At 34.1% G+C, this 21,675-nt stretch overlaps 1 protein-coding gene across 1 annotated transcript in view; it reads right to left on the reverse strand.

Moving 5' to 3' along the window:
- LOC145303475 (cerebellar degeneration-related protein 2-like) overlaps positions 1–21,675 on the reverse strand; it is a 180,510-nt gene that overhangs the window by 23,362 nt on the left and 135,473 nt on the right. The window contains exons 3-4 of the mRNA XM_080144828.1: positions 20,274–20,422; positions 4,660–4,972 (exon numbers count right to left, since the gene is read on the reverse strand). Of these exons, the coding sequence (XP_080000954.1) occupies positions 4,660–4,972; positions 20,274–20,422 (462 nt within the window). The remainder of the gene's footprint in view (positions 1–4,659; positions 4,973–20,273; positions 20,423–21,675) is intronic.

Raw genomic sequence — 21,675 nt, forward strand, 5'->3', positions numbered from 1 at the left:
TTAAGTAAGACACTTTATCAAATCTCCAATACCAACTATTACTACGATATTATCCCATTGATTATTGTACACAAAATAACCCTCACCCCCGAGTGGCTTCCGGGCCTTGATAAGTGGTGATCCCCATGTAAAAAAAAAAAAAAAAAAAAAAAAAAAAGAAAGAAAGAAAAATTATCTATTTTTTTAAAATTATATAACAACTAAAAAACAGAATCAATCCATAATCATGATTCATGTTTATTCTTAAATTATTTTATTTATAAGTGTGCCTATATTTTTCCATAAATGCCTTACATGTTTTTCTTTGTGGTGATGGGAAATATGGTCCCATTGTGCTATCATAACTCATCAGAGACAAACATCATTACAAATTGCCACAAATAGATGAATATATAATGCTCTGAAGGTCGAAATAGATCTTCATTAATCCTATTATTTGTAACAATCTGGACTATTATTACAAGGAGTATAGACTTCCAAAATTTTTGTTTTATATAACTTATTATATATAATACTTTCCTCTATAATGTATTCTATGTATATATATATGGAAAATATATATATAAAATAAAAAAATAATATGCTTTAAAAATCAATATTAATCATGGAATCATATTTTTTAGATATAACATTAAATCTCGACAACACTTACTATTCCATAAGCTAAATTAAATTTTATAACCTTAAATACATTATTAAATCAATTACTTCAAATATCTAAAATAAAATTTTGAGATTGTCTGCAAGCAAACATTATCAGCATATAATCTGTCTGTTGTCTAGCATGCCAGTTACAACAACAACAAATTCTGGATGAAATTAAATTTAAGGAGGATAGTAATGACACCTGGGAAAAGTTAATCATCTCATAATATGATCATTGAAAAAAAAATAAATAAATAAAAAAATAAATAAAAAAATAAAAAATAAAAATATAACTATTTCTCTCCTATTGATATAGGTCCTGGATATGACCTTAAACTATATTCAGTGGTGAGGCCTTAGCTTGCGAGCTTTGGGGAGTGTGGAGCCACCCTTTAATTGCCATTGCTCCCAGGTCCACTCTGACCCAGAGTGGTAGTACCTGTTAGGGTCCCAACTATGGGTTAAATAGAAACCGACTTGAAAACAACAAATATATTCTATTAAAAAATTGATATAAACAAACACGAAATTAAAAATGCCTAATACATTAATTAAGAAAATAAATAATCAATTAGAAATTGGTTGGTCGGTTAGTTGTTTTTGTTTTACGGCATATCAACCCTTTTCAAGTCATTTAATACCGAATCCAAAGATTTTGAAGAAAAATTTTTAATAGAATATATTTGTTGTTTTTTTTTTTTTTCAGGTCGGTTTCTATTTAACCCATAGTTGGGACCCTAACAGGTACTACCCCTCCGGATCAGAGTGAACCTGGGAGCAATGGCAATTAAAGGGTGGCTCTACACTCCCGAAACCCTGCAAGCTGGGGCCTCACCATCAGAGTATTTAAGTTAAAAATAATAACCCTTTAAATGATAATTTAATGAAAAATGGTGGACTTTATGAATGTGTTATTAATTTATTAATAATAAAGATAAAAATACATTTATTTCTATTGGATCCACTACAGCTAAAGATAAAGATTTCCGCACAGAATTTCTTGAATAACGATTGATACACTAGCTGGACTTCCCATCCTCAGCATATTTGGCTTCTTAGATAATTAGATAACAAAAGTGAAATTTAGCATAACGTTATACATTTGAAATTCTTACAGTGTTCATAAAAGATTTAAAAAGAAGCACACAAATTCATTTTGTTTATACAATTTAAAAAAGATGTAAATTACCTCCAAAACTTTTTAAGTCGAAAGGTGATTAGGATTAACTTGAGATTTTAAAGCAATCGTCTTTATAGCTATAAGAGCAAACAGGACTATCAAATATATGTAGAGCAAACACTGAATCCAGAAATATTCTGTTGAAAATTACAGTGATTGCTGCCCTTATGCACATGGGAGAAAAGATGCAGCTCAATTCACTTAGTCATTCGGATATGAAATCTAGATATTAATTAAAAGCATCATCAATAGTTTAATGTCCGATTTTTACGCTACCATGTGTTGGAAGGTTATTAGAAAATCATTTCAAAGCTAGCCGGTCTCTTGCTAGGTCTTTATCCCTCTTTTCCTCAAATCCATCCTTATTACTACTCCCATGTTCTCTTTGGCCTTTCTCTGCCAACTGACCCTGTTTCTTCAACTGTTCTGCATTTACTAGCCAAAGAACTTTCATCTATTCTTTTAAGAAGATCATACCAATGAAGTCTCCTGTTCTACACACATCTCCCTATACTGTCCAGATTTAATTTTCCTCTGGGGTCATCAGATCTAATCCTGTCTTTAAGACTCAGATTAAACATATACAATATGTGATCAAAACAAACAAATTCCTGATGAACCGCCCACTTAAGTAATGACACTTTATCAATTCTCTAATACTATTACTACACTATCCCATTGATTACTGTACACACAATAACCCTTATCCCTGAGTGGCCCTTGGGCCTTGATAAGTGGTGACCTCCATGTAAAAAAACAAAAAAAAAACTAGATCCAAGACAAAATGAATAAAAACATTGATTAAAAAAACAAAAAAGAAAAAACTATGATAGTGCTTATAAAATATGAATTCTAAAAATGAACCATTAACATATGTTCATTCATTCGATCTATATAGTGAGATTCACACAGATACATGAAATCATAATATTTGCTTTAATGTGTTGCACACACTAGCATATGTTAAACGACTTTTAGAAACTGACTTCAAATCTGACCTCTCTCTGGTCGAGCCTTTATTTATCCCTTATTCTTTCAAGTCCATCCTTAACACTTTCTCCCATGTTTTCCTTGGCCTTCCCCCGTGAACTGACCCTGCTACCTCAACTGTTCTACATCTACAAACTCATTATAAAACCAACAAATATCTTCATGAGTAGCAACACTTTCTGTTCATTGTCTATCATGCTTAAGTTTGAAAATAGTATAATAATAAATGTTTTGATTGAATTATAGATGCGTCCTAATATTTCTATGCATTCAGTTGGTCTGTCATGCTTTTCAAGTTTGAAATATCATTTTTGTCGATCTTTCAAGCTAAAGCGTGAAATAACGTGATTAAATGTGTGTGCACAAAGTTATGTTCATTGGCCTGTTATGCTTCAGTCTGAAATCGCATTTTCATTTTTGAACGAGTCAATCGAATAGCTGCTTCTAATTTCTAAATGCTAATTCTAACTGAAAAGATAAATTATCTTAATAAAAATTGTGCATTTACTACTCTAGAAAACCATGTTACCATAATATTTATTGGATGGATTTCTTTCATTATTTTGTTTAATTTTCCAGACTTCAAAGGTGATCTCATTACTGTTCTAACTTAGCAACTCGGTACTAGTGTTTTGAATTAAATAAACGCTTTTAAATAAGTTAAAACACAAAACCACTTATCCAGGTAGGCAGAAGAGTAACTTATCTTTTCTTTGATAACATTTATTTGTTATATATTTGCTTTTTGAACCACTTTTTCGGGTTGTTGTCTATAGTAATAAATGTCCAAATATTTTACGTTCTTTTGGTTTTCCAATAAACTTTCATCTTTCACTTGATTTTCTTTCTTTCACAAATCAATCACTGATTTTTCATCTGTTATCAACAAAAAAAAAAGGTTTTGTACAAAAATGTTGGTGAATTCATATATATATATTTTTTTCTCAATATTTCAAAGCTACCTAAGAGTTTGAAAATTTACTCCAATAAAGATATGAATTTCCTTACTGGGAGAATAATTATCGGAAAAAGTTGCTGAATTTATTTGTCTCCCTCTAATCGCAGGATGATTTGACACAAAGGTCAGAAAGTAGGATTAAAAAAGCCAATACCCGAATTGAAGAGAACTCTTGCCTCCAAAAAATGCCTGGCCAGCCCTATAGTCATTCCCCTGTAGGGATACCTCAGGTGATTAGCAATAAACTAACCCTTTCTCAAAGGGAGAAGACGAATCTTGTGAGGGTAGACCTCCTAGAACTGCACAGACATACCTCAATCAACAAGGAACAAACTATTTAAATAATGACCTAGACTGTTGGTTTTGGTGCCTTGAAACAAGTTAATAATATACCCCCCTCCCCCAACTAGAAGTATTCAGTCGGTATTGCTTTGTGGAAATATACTGCTAGCCAGCAGATTTTTTTGGAAAAATAATTTTACATAATGTCATATTTACAATTTTTGCCTTAAAAAAGTTAAACACTTTCAACACGGGGTCAAATCATAAAAAATACTGTCAGCACGATGGTCTTCTAAAATATATTCTTTACTAAGATACTTTTGGTTCTATTTTATTCTTGCTTTATGAAACAAAGAAAATCTATTAAAAAAAAAATGAATTGTTTCTTTACATTCTAACATATTCCAGTTATTTTATGAACCTAACTGATAAGTGCCTCTAATCATCTCAGATGGCATCAAAAGGAAAATTTCGAGAATATCCTTAGATATATTGAAAAATTAAACCTTATTAAAACTTATACAAATGTTCTGTTAACATACCTATAACATACAAACAAACACGGACTATATATATATATATACATAGATATTATTGTGCTTACCTCAATTTCAAACTCCTCCCTCTTTCGTTTTTCTATAGCTTGTTGAGTGCGTAGTTTTCGTACCGTATCTTGGAGTTTTCGGATCTCTGTCTCATATGGATTTAGGTGTAAGCCCTGCTTGTATTGGTTGTTAGTCCAACTGGGAAAATTTGTGGGAAAAAAGTCTTCATAGTTGATTTCGTGTAAACTTGGAACGCTCATTGTCTTGCGACGTTCGGCCTTTTCCCGCAAACGTTCGGCCGATATCAATTCATCGATTTTCTTCTGCTGCTCTTCATTTTTTACTTCCATCGCAGCTAAAGAATCCAACAACCTTAAAAGAAAAAAAAAACAAAGGAAAAAAATATTCATGCAATCAATTACTTATTAAAAAATAGCTGTATTTTAAAAAATTTTTTACTTGGATACATTAATGGACTACTATTCTCATCTTGAGTTATTTTCACAACGTTTTGGCTGATGTGACTTCAGACCATATGTATCTGTATTTTTTCAAACTCCGGAATCTTTCTCTCAAACTCCGGAAGCTTTCTCTCAAACTCCGGAATCTTACTTTCAAACCCTGGAATCTTACTTTCAAACCCTGGAATCTTACTTTCAAACCCTGGAATCTACATAAAATTTTAAATGAAACCCTTTAATTAATCATGCTCTCGTTCTGTCTGGATAAAAATTCCAATTAATTTGTAATTGTGGTCTGAGTATCGCTCGCACTAAGAATTGAATCTAACCTCCAGATGAGTGTCACAACTGAATTTATCCGTTATGCCATGGGTCCTTGCAGAAGGTTCAATCCTCTGTGCAGGCAATTCTCAAAATACAATTTCAATGTAATATTCCTCTTCCTTACACCACATAACTTTCCACAAGCACCAATTATATATTTGTCCAGAATTTTAAAAGGTGACCATGCAGAATAAGTTGAACAATCCAGAAATGAGGTGGCGTGCTCTCCTATATCTCAGTGCGGTAGTCAATAAGGGAGCCTTCAGGTCAATCTAGATTAGGTCGGTCCATTTTTTGTTATATTACAGAAATAATTGGCATCAATGACCTTCAATGTAACATTTCATGCTCCCATCCCTACAGCACAGAACTCAGCTTCCCACAAGCGGCAATTGTTATTTTCGTCCGACTTAATAGTTAAAATTGTATCTAGTTTCAAATAAATTCTGATGAAATCTATTCTCGGACATTTACAAGCCAGAATTTATTCGCAAAAAAATGAAAAATAACCAAAAATCGATCTTCTCATTGCATGAAATCTGCCAATTGATTAAATTGCCCTGCTGAAGGCAACTGCAGACGATGGAGCAATTTGAAAAGGAGATCACAAATAGTTGAAGAAAAAAAACAAAACAACTTTGCTGATGGAGGGATTTAGATAGAATCATGTCTGCTGATTTCAGCAAAAGGTCTGGCACTTCACCAACCATTGATCTTATGAAAAAAAAAAAAAAAAAAAAAATGATTAATGGATTCTGTGTTTGAATGGAAAATGCGATCAACTCATATTTCCTTGAATTGCAAATTTGGATGACAAAAAGCCGAAACATTTATAATTTCACTCTAAGAGTATTTTTCAGATAGACCTGCTTGTTTTCAATTCCCATCAAGCTGGAAAACAGTGAATAGTCTACCATCTATACAGGGGTGGAAGGTTCTTACTAACATGTTTGTATCCCCCCCCCCATCCCATGCCAATAAAATTATTTTAATAAAACCGATTTATTTATGCTCATATTTATTTATTTATTTATTAAAAAAAAAAAAAATCAATTTGGTAATCTTATGTAGGCTGACCCCTAGAGTGTAGTATTATGATGATTGAAGATTCTAGCTTGTAATTTTTTTGTATTTTTCAAAAATAAATTTTTCACGCTATGTCAAAGGTTATTTGGAGATTGTGTACAACTCCTGCTTGACAACAATTGCCAATCCAAATGCTGTTTGCCACGTATTTCTACTTTCATCTTTTCTTTTGACCGTGTTGTCAGTCTCTCACATTTTTCTTTATGGAAATCGCTCGAGACAAGGCATGAAACCACTATGTAAGGAGCTAACAAGAAAGAAAGCTAATTATTGCAAAGACAGGAGATGCCTCTTGACTTCATTCTTGAAAAGACCAAGAAGAAGGAAAACAGTGAGCAGGAAGAGAGTTCCACAACCTTGCAAAGAAGCCAGTAAAATAGGAAGCTGTATTACAATGACGTATTAAAACAGTGAATTGATGGAGACCTTTAGACCACCGCATCAAACAAGCTGGAACAAAGGAAGCAGGGACTAAATCAAACAATTCTTAGGAACACCTGCCATAATAGTATTTGTAGAAAAGACTGAGACTAGCAACATCACGTCTGTGAGGGGAGATTGCAGTGAAGAAGAAAATGTGGGGCCAATCAAATTACTGATACGTTTCTACTTTTTATCAAGAACCTTCAAATGGGACACAGATTCATCAGCCCAAATATAACAGTACTTCATACATGGTCTGGAAGCAGATTTGTAAGGACAGAGAATAGGCAGAATCAATTTTACGAAAAGCTGAAAAAATAATGTATAGACCATAACACGTGCTTTCTTATTGAAGCACCTGTTTGGCGGCTACACTGAAACCACTCATTCGTCATCCTATCTTGCCTGGTTCCCATATAATATGCGAGGGTTGGCTAGCATATGCAAACATAGATAAAAGAAACAGTGTTAAACCTAGAATAGAGCCCTGAGGAAAAACATTAGCAACCACCCTGAGAGTGTGCACTGGCTCACAAGTATAAAAAATAGAAAAGAAAAACTTGCAGGAAACAAACTCGGACACATTCCAAAGATATTAGTTGGGCTGTGTGTGTGTGTGAAACCATCGCAGAAAACGATCTTTTAGCATTAAAGTTCACATCTACATTTTTTTTATCATAGCTGTGTTTGTCATTTGACATCAACTAATTTCAATTGGCTCTGAACCACAACTTGTGTTCTACTGTGTCAAATTCTTAACTTTCGCAAACCTAAGACTGTCCGTAAACCTCATCATTAACTGTCATAAAATTCATTGCCACTCCTAAAACTGTTCGTAAGCTAATTCTAAATATACAAACCTCTACTGACCTGTCCTTTTGTCTCAATCACTGCAAGACGAGTACTTGATGTAAATCAATTAAAGTATGTGTGTATGTTATTGTCATGACGCGTAGAAAGAGGAACCCCAAACGTAGTCCATCGCTAGTTATCTGATTGCATCAGTTTCCAGCAATTTTTTTTCTTAGTCTGATCTATTTTCACCCGGCTTTGATACCAACCTCTCCAATTCCTCGAAAGACTTTCGAGCCACCAACTGTCCCAAACTGGAGACGGTCCTCAATTGTCACAAACTTGAGACACTCTGTAAACTCACCCTAACTCACAAAACTCATTGCTACTCCTAAAACTGCCTGTAACCTAACTTTAAATATATTGACCTCTATTGTTCCAAATCACTAAGACACCTTGATTAACAATCCTATTTTAGTTCCTGTTTGTGTGCCTTGATGAAAAACTTCTTTTATGTTTGTTCTGTTGACAAATTTATCTCCTTTTCTTTTTAAAAACTTCCTAACAATTGAGGGGAGGGGTTGTCGATAGTCTCACAGTTGTGTTAGAACTTAATTGTGAAAACAATGTTTTTGTTTTGTTTTTTATTCTATTCTAAATATTCTAAATATTAATTTGTTGCTTTGCCAAAAACACTTTCATAAATGGATGATAAACTTAAAACTTTCAGGAGAAAAGAAAACAATGAGAATTCATATTCTCTAGATTCATTCGTCAAATCCAAGCATTTAGTGATAAAAATGCTATTTCAAACTAAAGTGTCACGATTAGGAACATCAGTTACTGTAGTCTTTCCATGAACAGAGTTTCTTTTCAAGGGTTTTCTTTTGGTAAGGTCTTTCTTTCTCCTTTAGAAAAACCTCTCCCCATCTGTCTCTTTATATACATTGTTTTTGTCACCACAAAAGTATCAGTTGTTTTATTTTCATTTTATAAGTTTTTTGTAAGCTTAAATCAATAAATATGTTCATTCCTTCAATTTCAGCTGATGGTTCCAAGCCCATACTAGTAATGATGCGAAAGACCCATCAAACCAACCAGGTATAACCCCTTCATTGAAGAGGAAAGTGACTATCATGCTCCTGGACAGCTAGTGATGCTGTACCAAGGTGATAAGATTCTTAATATTCTGAACAAAATGAAGCAATGGAGGTTGGATGCCATATTCCAGAATGGGTCGCATCAGAGATATGCATAATCGTAGGAAGATGTTGCCTGTCGCAGTGACAAAGTAGATAGGAAATGAAAATGCTGTTTCAAATTTAAGTGTTTCAGACCAACTGTTTAGTCTGGTTATATTGTTTTATGGCATATCAACTCTTTTTGGGTTATTTAATGCGTAATCTAGTAATTCTGAAAAAAATAAAAAATAAAAAAATAGTTTTCATACTTCAAGTTCTTTATATCTTCAAATACTAATTCATGGTGTTTGGTTTGATTGTTTTATTTTACGGCATATCAACCCTTTTCAAGTTGAATCATTTTGAAAAAAAAAAAAAACGTTTTTATGCTACAAGTTCTTTATATCTACAAATATTTATTGATAGTGTTTGGTTTGGTTGTTTTGTAGAGGAAAGTTTGTTTTTTTTTGCTTTGCAGAACATGATTGAGTTTTGCAAAGAGGAAAAACAATAGCAACCAAATTTCCACTAACAATTACTACGACATTGTCCCATTGACCACTGTACACTTATTAGCTCTTATCCTCGAGTGGCCTCTGTCTTGACCTTGATAAGTGGTAACTTCCTTTGTAAAAAAAAAAATGTTGGGTGCATTTAAGTTAAGAAGCTAATATCTTTAGAGAACAATCGTACATACAGATGTCTCACATATGTGCGTTTGAGTGTGTGGATGCATCTTATTTTAGGTTAATCAATGAAAAGGCAGGTCAAGGAAAATTTGGAATGACTATTTCAATGATGACCTCAAACAATGTCACACAGAAACAAATATAAATGATAGAATTTCATGGATAAAGTCATTTTGTATCATCATGAGCAAGCATGTTTCTAACAAAGGGGGAAGAATTGCTGTTTTTTGGAGGGGGAGGTTCTATCCATATTACGCTTATTGTTGGCCAGTTTTTGACCTTTTTTAAACTCCTTACACCGAGTGGCTTCATGCCTTGTCTGCAGTGATTTCCATAAAAAAGATAAGACATAATCAGTTTGGAAGGAAGAAGCAGACAAAAACATAATAGTCTAGTTTGGATCAAATATCAACATGTCATACGGATTACTATTTGGGTACAGTTCTAAAAATTCAACAAAATAACTATGCATGATAGATAAACGTTTTTAAAAAGTACATTGCAACTGTAGCAAAAGTTAATTGTGGTACTTATGCAGAACAGGAACCGGGTTATATAAGGTTCCAAAACAATTGGCAAATATTATCTTCATTATTTTTTTTCAGTATTTTTTGTTTATTAAATTATATGAAAGTACAGTTATTTAGAAATCCACGTTAAGAATAGCTAACATTATTTCAACATGATCTGTAAACTGTACAAGTACCTTTTTTCATTGAAATTACTATACAATGACTATTTTTAATTATAATTGTTATTTTTTCTTGAATTTTTTTTTTTTTTTACAAGGAATTCACTACATCAAGATGCAAAGGTCACTCGAGGAAGGGTCAATGAATGTAAGGTGGTAGTGTAATAATCGTAAGTTGGTGTAAGTTTGGTAGAATTTGATTATTTAAGGAAATAGCTCAACAAGAATTTGTTTACATTAGACTTGAAGGCTATCATACTGTAGTCGACCAGGAAGCAGGCCAGTGGAACTGTTCCACAGGCGGGCAGTTCTAGAAAAAAAGCTGTGTTTGTGGAATCTGCGTTTAGATTTAGACATAGAGAGTCGGGAAAATTGTTGATAGTAGTTGTAGCAAAGTCAAGTATTTTTAGCAAGGAGTACCATAGATTGGAGTTTAGCTGAGCACTTGCCATGAAAATAACGATAAAGCAGAGACAAGATCACAATGTCTCTTCTGCGGGAGAGAGGTCGTAGGGAAGAGAAAAGGGCATCACTCACAAGGTTTCGAAGCTGGTTTTGAACTATCAAGGCAGGATAGGGCGTGCCGAGCAGCTCCTACCCAGATGTGGCAATAGTACTCCATTATTAACTGTTTGCTAGAATTTTAAATATTGGCTATCGTTTTAGGTAAAAAAAAGAAAAGAAAAGATAAATCCTGGGCCTCATGAGACTGGAAAGAACCATACTTCAGCCGAACAGAGTGGGACCAGAAGAAACCAAAACAGCCCACTCTCTATCAAACTAACTGTTGACACACCAGTTCTTGTTAGATCACCGAAGTTAAGCAATGTTGAGCCTGGTCAGTACCAGATGGGTGATCAATTTGGGAATTCCAGGCGTTGCATGTAGGAGGATGTTGACACTTTCTTGCATGAGCTACAAAAACCTAACATCATCTCCCTTGATAGTGATATACTAGCAACTGAAGACCACTTGTGAATTTGATATTCTCATGAAACTTCCTTCTTTGGATGAAGCTGGTTGAACCCACCTTAGGGTAGTGCCATAGTTCACCCTTTTCATTTTCAAATAAGTTTGTCTTATATTCCTGTGTTTATAACTATTTTTGGACCATCTTTTGCGGTGATAAAATTGTTTAATAAAGTTGATTTAAATTGTAGAGAAGTTTGTCCTCATTTTTATGAAAATGACAAGGTATGAAGCTATCTGATGTAAAAAAAAAAAAAAAAAAAAAAAAAAAAAATTTAAAAGTCAAAACTAGCTAGGATAGATGAACAGCAATTCTTTTTTCTTTGTTAGAAACATCATTCATGGAATACGAGGATTAAAATAAGAAATGCGAGAGTAACTGAAAAGTTAATAACCCATTTCTTCATTCCAAAGAAGGCCAGTATAATGAATACAAATGCCATAACCCTTTAACAAAATGGCGATCTCAACAGGCTCTTCCACCATCAACAGCCGAAAACGAGTGGTTTTGCTCATATTTCACGATAATAGAATTAGAACAGTTCCATTTTGTTAACAATAAACTTTTTTTTAGTAAGCAACAGCTGTGAGTTTAGATTTATCAACTCAACAAAACAGTTTTGAGAGATCTATAACCTAAAAACACTTTCGAAACCAAGCAATAAAAAAAAATAATTGAAATGTTATATCATAAAACAGTGCTCCAGTAGAGCTTTGGAGTTATATATATATATATATATATATATATATATATATATATATAAGTGTGTAGCCTGAAAGTTTTTTCCACATTTAAAACTATATATAAAATTAATCCCAAGTCCTTCGTTGGAAAACTATTTTGCTACTAAGTCAATGAATCTCTTGCAACCAGTGTATTAGTTTGCTTCCAGGAATTCAAATTCGTCCTGTTCAAGGATCATCAGTTGTTTACCATGAAACACTGTTTCGGAGATTTAAAAACAGAACAGTATATTAAATCACGGTTCGTCAGCAATGTTGATCTAACCCTAACCTCCCTTAAAAAGCAAGAATAAAAACGTTCAGAATATCGGATCTAGTTTCTTACTCCAGATTAATTTGGCTAACCTATATATACAGGGTTACCCTCCCAAAACGGGCCCCAACTCTAATTAGGCCCCATTTCTTAGTGTTTTGTCCGAATGAAATGAAACTTTGGTCATAACTAGTTTATTATATTTAAAACATCACATCAAAACATTAGGGTCTTTGGTCTTTTTTCTCCATTGACTGTAAAATGCTCAGAAAAACAATTGAATGTCCTGTTTTTTCTTGGGGGGGGGGGGCACCCTGTATATGTAGGTGTGTGTGTGTGTATATATATATTGTTGCTGTTTTCTTAAAATGCTATGGACTATATTATATGTAGTTAATTTTTACAATGACAAAAAAGTGAAAAAATATGTATATTTAAGTATTCTTAAAATTAACAGAAACAGTTGTTTAATAATATTTTTTTAGTGTTTTTTATTTTCTTATCTTTCTTGTAAAATCACAAAATTAATAAAAATTACATGTGTATCACAAACGTTTTTGATTCTTTGTTGAATCATCATCAGGTAAAAAAAGTAAATGAACAAAAAAAAGCTGTAAAAACAAAACAAAAAAAAACAAATAAAAGAAAATTTCAAAACATAACTGCGAAATGGGCATGTAAAGCCTTTCAGAAATTGGAAGAACGTTTTCACACTGTTCCAGGAAAGACATTAACAATATAAATTCCGTGATGCCAAAATTAACATGACAGGATAAAATTGTATTACATTAAGCCTCTTAAAATATTATTACTGGTTTCATAGACAATATTGTTAATTGTAGCTTGTTGGGTTTTGATCGAGGATATTTTTTAACTTTTAAAAATTAGTTTTGGAATGTATTATTTTAGTGTTATTAACTAGGATTTGTCTTAAAATCAGAGAGGGGTTCGGCAACTTCATATTTTAAAACAAGATTAGTTTAGTTATACATTGATCAGAAAATAAAGTAAGAGGACGATTTTAAGATTAAATCACAGAGAAAACTGAACCCCCTATTAAAAACTGAACAAGTAATATTTATTATTATACTTCTTGCAATGTTAACATTTGATGTTTAATAAATAATGCAAAATTCTGTTTAAAAACTGAACAAGAAGTTTTAGAGAAGGCAATGTCATTTCATTTTGGTTAATAACTGCTTTCATATATGGGAATATTTTATTTGATAGATTATACTTGTGGCAGTTCTAATGAAAAACAAGAAAAAGAAACCTTTACATTTGTAATTCAGAAAAATACTTGAAAAATTAGTTTTCGTAGCCACTAGATAATAGGTAAGTATGCAGATGCATGTGTGTGTGTGTGCATTTGAGAAAAAAAACGAGAAAGAAACATTCCAACCTTCCAAACTGAATTACCATCTACTCATGCCGTTTTATGTATTATGCTTTTTCGGGTGTTTATGTGGAGTTTAAAATTGTCAAGATTTAATCTTAGAAGTCAGCAAGCAAAAGCAAAAAATAGAAAAAAAAACCTAACAATTCTGTACAATTGTCTAAGTTAGATTTCGTGTCAGGTTTCACACCCAAAATATTTCACTACAATCACAGAAGTTGGGCAGATAGAGTGTCAAAAGCACATACTCACACTTATTTGAAAATGAATAAAATAAACAATTAAAACAAAAAGCATAAAATAACAATAATGTCTATAACTCACTGAAGGAGGGAGTCGACCAAAATATTTTAGTTATATTGTTTTCATTTAATTAAAAACAAAAATCAAATTTAGTTAAAAAAAAAAAAAAAAATGGTTTCTTATATTTTCAATTTTACGGTCCTTTTCAATGTAAAAATATTAGATTTGTTATCTATACACATGTCACCAGTATGCCCTTTACATAAAATGTAGACATTATTAACAGTCTCCATTTCACACTAGGAGAAATCAGTTATCACTGGTATTTGTTGTTATAGCATGGCAATGAAGAAAAAAAAAATGTCTATAGCTCACTGAAGAAGGTCAAGGTCAACCGAAACTGAAATTATTTTCATTTATTGAAAAAAAAAAAAAAAAAAAATCTTTTAGAATCAAATTTGGTTTAAAAAATCGTTTATTATATGGTGAATTCTTCTTCCGGAATCTGTAAAGACCAAGAGACCACAAGAAAAATATAACAGTTAACTGGTCAATTGTCGAGAAGAAAATGATCTTTCTTTACCAACTCGCCGTTTGAGAGATAAAGGATAACTTTAATAGAATATTCAAACATCTATGTATCTCATGTAGAGATCAAATGCTAGCCACTGGAAGAGTCTCTTGATTTCTGAAAACTTCAACTAAGAGAGAATGTAAAAATAAAAAAGAAAATAAAAAAAAAAATAGATTCGTCTTGTCAACTATGTAAATTAGCTGAAACTCTAAAAGCTCAGTTTACATGCATGTGCCATCTAATATACAGTGATTTGTGTTAGTTAGCTTTCAGACTAGAAACAAGATGTATTATCTGTTCTGCCCTCAGATTGTTCACGAACCCACCCATGTGTCTGACACTGACAGTCAGTATGCAAGTCTCCTAGGCCTTTTTCTCACAACTTGTCCTGAACTATGTTCATCTTCTGTTCTGTCTCCACTGGGATTTTCCAACCATTCAGTTGTATCATTAAGATAAAAACAAAATGTAATAAGTCCTCAGATGCACCTCTCCATCGTACAGTATATCGATACTCTATCGCTGACTGGGATAGTTTCCATACATTTATATCAGATCTATCTCTGCATTCCATGTTTAAAAAGAATGTGTCATCTATAGTATCAGACTTGACGGAATGGTTAATTGTAGGTATAGACTGCTTCATACTCTTCAAAAAATTCCAGCAAAACCAAACAGCCAACCGTGGTTCTCTTCAGAATGTGCTGCTGCCATTGTGCATAGAAATCACTTTTTCCATTGCTTCCACCGTAGTAGATCTACTGAAACTAAAGCCACTTTCAGGACCGCCAGCAACCATTGTAAAAAAGCAATAAAGAATGTGAGAGAGTTGTATGCTCAGTCTGTTAAGTCCAAAGTAGCTAAGCAGCGGCTTGGTCCCCACCAGTTTTGGCAAATAGCAAATAGGGTCCTGAACAGAAGTGTGTGGGTGCTCCATCCCAACCATCATCAATGAACCCGAGGTAATCTCCTCAGCATCAGACAAAGCCAAACTCTTTGTCAAGAACTTTGCAGCTAATTCTACCCTTTGTGACCAAGGCTGCCAACCTCCCGTATATCCACCTGTATCTGAAACCCTGCTGAAATACAAATATTTGTGCATGATGCTGCCAAGTTAATCAAAAACTTTGATTCCAGTAAATAAACTGGTCCTGACGGCATTTCAATTATAGTGCTGAAAAAGCTTCAACCAGAACTAGCTTCCATACTTACAAAGTTATTTAAGCGTTGTTCTTAGAAAGCTGTTTAAGCATTGTTTTAAGGAGAATTATTCCCAACACCCTGGAAAGCCTCATCAGTATGCCCTGTATTCAAGAATTCAGGTGATCGATCATCTCCCTCTCAATGCAGTAAGTTTCCTATGGATCATGAGTAAGTTGCTGGAATCTGTGATAAATAGTCAACCACCTCAGCGAAAATGACCTTCTTACAGATATGCAATATGGTTTTTGTTCTGCTAGATCTACAGCAGATGTGCTAACAATTATATCTTATAGGATTAGTGAATCTCTCAATGGAGGTTTCCTTTCTAGGGCAATTGCTCTTGACATGCTTTTGATAGGGTATGGTATCAAAGTCTACTCCACAAGATCTCCAGCTATGTTATAGCTGGAAATGTCTTCTCAATTATTAAATAATTTCTCTCTGATAGGTTCATAAAAGTATTGGCTGATGGTCAGAAATGAGAAGCTCACAGTATTAATCCTGAATTCCCTCAGGGGTCCAACTTGGGCTCAAATGTCTTCCTGATCTACATCAATAATCTTCCAAATCACATCCTAAGATCATTCTTAGGCTGTAAATGACCAAGTTCTCCCTGATTCTCTCTCCTCTAATCTTGAGCATGTGCTACAATGGGGAAAGAGGTGGCTGGTTAATTTTAATGCATCTAAAACCAAGCTTTTATCTTTACATCATCAACGCTCTGATCCCCATCTGGCATCAATTGAAATGAATAGCTCTCGTCTTGGGGAGGCTACATGTTTTGACAAGCTTCTGGGCTTGATCTTTACTCCTGATCTGAAATGGAATATGTACGTAAAATTTGTTGCCAAGGTAGGTGTAAAAAATGGTGGGATCCTTCTACCACTTCAGTAGATATCTTACTACTGATGCAATTCTCTACCTATATAAGAGCCAGGTATGTCCAAGGATGGAGTACTGTTGCCACATCTGGGCTGGAACTGCTAGAAAGACTTATCCTGCCTTGACAGAGTTCAAAATAGACTTTGTAGCTTAGTGGGGGATGCCCTTTTCTATTCCCTGCAACCTCTTTCCCACAGAAGAGATGTTGCGAGCCTGTCTTTTATCGTTATTTATCTTGTTTTATTGTTATTTTCATGGCAAGTGCTCATCTGAGCTCCAATCTATGGTTCCCCGCCAAACTTTCAAAGCAAACACCCGTCTAGCTGAAACCACTATCAATAATTTCCCCCAATCTTTATCTGTGCCTAAACCTAAATGTAGATTCCATGAACAAAGCTTCACTGTACACCCATTAAACCCTTATCCTCGAGTGGCCTTCGGGCCTTGGTAAGTGGTGACTCCTACATAGAATAGCTTGAATACTTGCCTTATTATCAAATAAAATTGATTTTTCATGCAAACTTTAGAAATTATAGGAAAATAACCAACAATTTTATATGCTAATCTATTCCCTAACAATCGACAGCACTTCCTAATACATTTTTCATGAAAATATTCTTACATTATTCAAAGATATCTCTCTTCGTACAAATGTGTCTTCCATAAGGTAGCAAACATTTTCCCACTATAATACTTTTCTTAAGTCTTCTACATTGGGTTCTTACTTAATACAAAGGAAATCATTTTACCAATTCTCTAATTTCAACCTTCTTAATATCTAATACATAACATACAAGCTTATAAATCAAAATAATATTTACTCCTTAACAAGGAATATCAGAATTCAAACATTCAACCATTGGGAATGCCCGTTTCTTATTTGTTTTATTAATTAATGAACTCATAGTCGCTTGCAAATGTCACCATCTACATGACCTATTCACACACAATTCATTTTCTTGTGTCTGAACACTCATTTATTCTTTTACAAATGCTTTTATTACAAAATATTACCTCGCTGAATTCCTCTACTGCCCAAGAAGAGTACAGACAACATCTTCACACAAATAGATCGCAAGTCACATAAAAAAAAATCTGCTACAAAGATGTGAAATCCACGTGTGCTACCATGCTATACACATCTCTGACTCCAATGATTTTTCTTATGGTCTTCTCCATCTTCTCTTCTGGCTGTGTTATCTTTCACATTGACAGCTGCCAAGGGGTGCACAGTGGCTCGCACTAAATAACTCAAAAGAAAATACAGACTGATATTTTTATGCAAATATTAGTTGCGTTCTAGGTGTGTGTGTGTGTGGTTATATGACACCATCAACCTTCTGAATGCTAAGGTTCACATTTATGTCTATTGTCAAGGTGGTGTTCATAAGTCAATGTCCGCTCATTTCAATCTGCCTTCAACTGACAACATTCCTCAACTGTGCCTGTCGTCAACAGTCACACCTAAGACGGTCCCCCAACTATTCAGAGTTGTTGTAAAAACCATTGCAAAACCCATCCCACTCTCAAAACCAACTCTAAAATAGACTTTCTTTGTCCCAATCATTGCCACGCCTGGACCAACAATCCCACCTCAGCTTCCTTTTGTATCCTTTGGTGACCAACTTCCTATCAATTGTCTTTCCACCAACCCCATTTCCTATACCTTTGTTTTCCTGATAAACCCACTTCCTCTTACCTTTTGTCATATTTATTTTTCTCTTTCTCCCCCACTTCCCAAAAATTGGTTGGGGGAAGAGAACGATAGTATCAAAAAGAAACCACATTTCAGAATATTTAGAGTATACTTCTCTACTTTAAATATAGCTTAGTTTAATCACTACTACCTTAGTTTAGAAGGATTTCCTTTAAATCAGAATAAAAACGATGCATTCATTACAAACTTTTTTCAACTGAGTTAAAACTCAGTTGACAAATGGTTTGTAATGAATGTATATTCATTACAAACTGAAAACTATAAACAAAAACATATGACATACAGTAGCAAAACACTAAAAGACCCTACATATTCTTTAAACTTCAATCATTCTTTCCTATTTTCCCCAACCACAAGAGAATGAGATTACATATTCCAATGCCAAATTCTTCTTTTTGGAATTCAGCTTACTGATAGTGCCAATACTTGAAGTGCTTCCATCCTTAAAATAACCCTCCGATATTTAACAGAGGTTTGTTACCTCACTTGCAAAAAGCCTTTAAACTACCGAAAGCAATTTGTGTATATTGAAAATTTTGAGTACTATCTGTTATATATATTATTTGTTTCTTTAGACATTTTCAATGTCTTTTCTTATTACTAGACACATTATTATACGAAACCAGAGTTAATCAACACTTGTGTCTCTAAGGCTTTTTTCATATACGAGATGCCTTCAATAAGTTTCCAGACTTTTTGTACAGGTATTTAAAATCGTTGTAGACTTGAAAATTCAGCAGGTTATTGCTATACATATGACTGACCAATTTCTATGATTTCAGGTTCCAATAAACAGCTACAGCAGGAATTGGAATACTCCCAACTAAAGCTTGATTGAAAAATGCAATCTAGACACGAGGACACTTTAGAAGAACGATATGCAATAAAATCCTGTATATAATGTATAGAATGCTTCAAACTGATTTTAGACCATCTTGCATGAATTGAGCATAGTTTTTGAGTGGCATAAAAGGAAGACAAGGTGTCTGTGAGGTATGACGAGGGATATGGGAAGAATAAGGAAGTCAGAACACCAGAGTTGATTGACCAAACAAAGAATTTCATGGATAAGGACTGTAGTGCGTCTATAAAGACAATAAGTGTACAGTATGATGTCAGTGTGGAAACTGTACACACAATTATTCGCAAGGAACTGAAGATGCAGAAGATTTGTGCGATTTTTGTCCCAAGGGTGCTCAGAGAAGATCAGAAAATCGTTGTTATGACAGCAGCGAGATAGTCGAGCTGATCAGTTCAAATCCTGCAGTTTATGCACTAGTGACCAGTGATGAAAGCTGGATTTACTGCTATGACCCAGAGACCAAGAGGCAGAGTTCCCACTGGAAACATGCTGGCTCTCCCAGACCCAAGAAGGCCAGACAGACCAAATCCACCAAGAAACTTATGAGGATCTTTTATTTGACAGCACAGGCATGATCTACATGCATTGAGTTCCCACTGGACAGACAGTTAACAAGGAATACTATGTTGAGGTTTCAAAGGAGTTCAGGAAGAGATTCCATTAGAAGAGGCCAGCACTCTTCAAATTGAATCAGTAGAATTTTCACCAGGACAATACACCAGTCCACAACTTCATCCTTGTCACAGACTATTTGACTAAGATGGGCATCAAAACAGTTCCTCACCCACACTATAGTCCAAACCTGTGACTTTTGGTTATTCCCTAAGCTCAAGAAAAACCAAAGAGGCTGCTATGAGGGTCACTGACACGCTCACAGAAGAGGACTTCCATGAGGCCTTCCAGAAGTTGTTGGAATGGTACAACAAGTGCATTTTGCAGCCGGAGGAGATTACTTTGAAGGGGACTAGAATTTCATGTGTGTACTATCAATAAAAGTGCCCATATGAAAAAAAGATGTGTACATATTTTTGATTTTTTTTTTACTTGAGGGTTACTACTTCGCAAGGCCCAGAGACTACTTTGCTTTACATGTGTAACCTATCCATAATCATGCTTCACACACAAATGAATCAACATTTTTAAAATTAATCATGTAGTCTCAGGTTTTAATAAACTGACTTACGTTTCTATCCGTTGTTTTCCTGCTCTGGCATCTGTAACCAATCTTTGGTTGGTCTTTTCCAGTTCTTGAACATTTTTATCCAATTCTTCATAAATACGCATCCGAGAATCATTCACCTGTCGTAAAGCTTCCAACTGTTTGGTGAGATACTGAAAAAAAAAAAAAATTTAAATAAAATAAAAAAAATCAACAGAAAAATAAAAAAAACCATCCATAAATAAAAACACAATTTGCTTGATAAATATTTAAAAGAGAGAGAAAAAATTGCTACGTGCAGTGGTGGATGTACCTTTTGGGAAATCTAGAACTGAAGTTTAAAATAGGTATCCCAAACAGAACATTTTATTTTCATTATACCCAAAAGGTTTTGAGCAAAATCTCACTATCCAATATTTATCTCCCTTCCATGTCAGGATGATGTGACACAAAGGTTGGAAAATGGGATTTAGAGAGCCAGCTCGAGAGAGGAAGAACATTGTGGCCTGCTAAAAATGCCAAAAAAGTCCCATTGGTTTTCCCCAATTACCTCAAGGCAATTAACAATAAACTAATCCCTTCTCAAAGGAAGAAGGCAAAGCCTGGTAGAGTGATCGCTTAAAACTGCACAGGACCAAAGCCATACTTCAGTTAACAGACTATACTTACTTTTGTGCAGAGGGAACTCTCTTGGTTATTCTTATTTATTACTCACTGGTAGTTCTATTGTCACAGATTATTCACTGACAAAAATTGGTAGTATTCCCTAAAATCTGGGTTACAACAAGTCTCTCCAGATTTCCTGTACTCTACATCGCTTTCAATAAACTTTACGTAGGATTCTGCATTATTGCAACAGCTGCTTACAATTGACTTCTTGCTGACAACTACTGGTTTTCACTGTAATTTGGCTGGCAATAAGCCTCCTCAACGTTCAGTACTCTTTGCACTCATCCAGTAGAGGTCCGGTTAGGGACGCCTGAGGTGATTAACAATAAACTAATCCCTTCTCAAAAGAAGGTAAATCTTGGGAGGGCAGACTTTCTAGGATCAGAGACATACCTCAGTCAACATTAAAAACCCATCTTAACAATGACCTAGACTATTGACTTTAGTGCCAAGGGAAAACCTCCTGGCTAGATTCTCATTATTCTCATTAAAAAAAAAAAAATGTGTAAAAAAAAAAAAAAATGACATGGAAACTCAACTTTGTTCATATTAATATTCATTTCAATAACTAACACATTGAGTTTTCATAATGATTCACAGCACATAAGAGATCACGTTTGATTTTGTTTTTAACAGTAATTTGATAAGAATCTACAGGCGAGAGAGGATACAGTCCACCCCTGCTACCTCCACCATTCCTACCACTGAATATAACTGCAGCATCTGCCAAAGTAGCTGCAAATCTAAAATTGGACTA

This window comes from Euprymna scolopes, chromosome 19 (genome assembly GCF_053919585.1).
Source record: "Euprymna scolopes isolate OS-2025 chromosome 19, ASM5391958v1, whole genome shotgun sequence".
NCBI lineage: Eukaryota > Metazoa > Mollusca > Cephalopoda > Sepiida > Sepiolidae > Euprymna > Euprymna scolopes.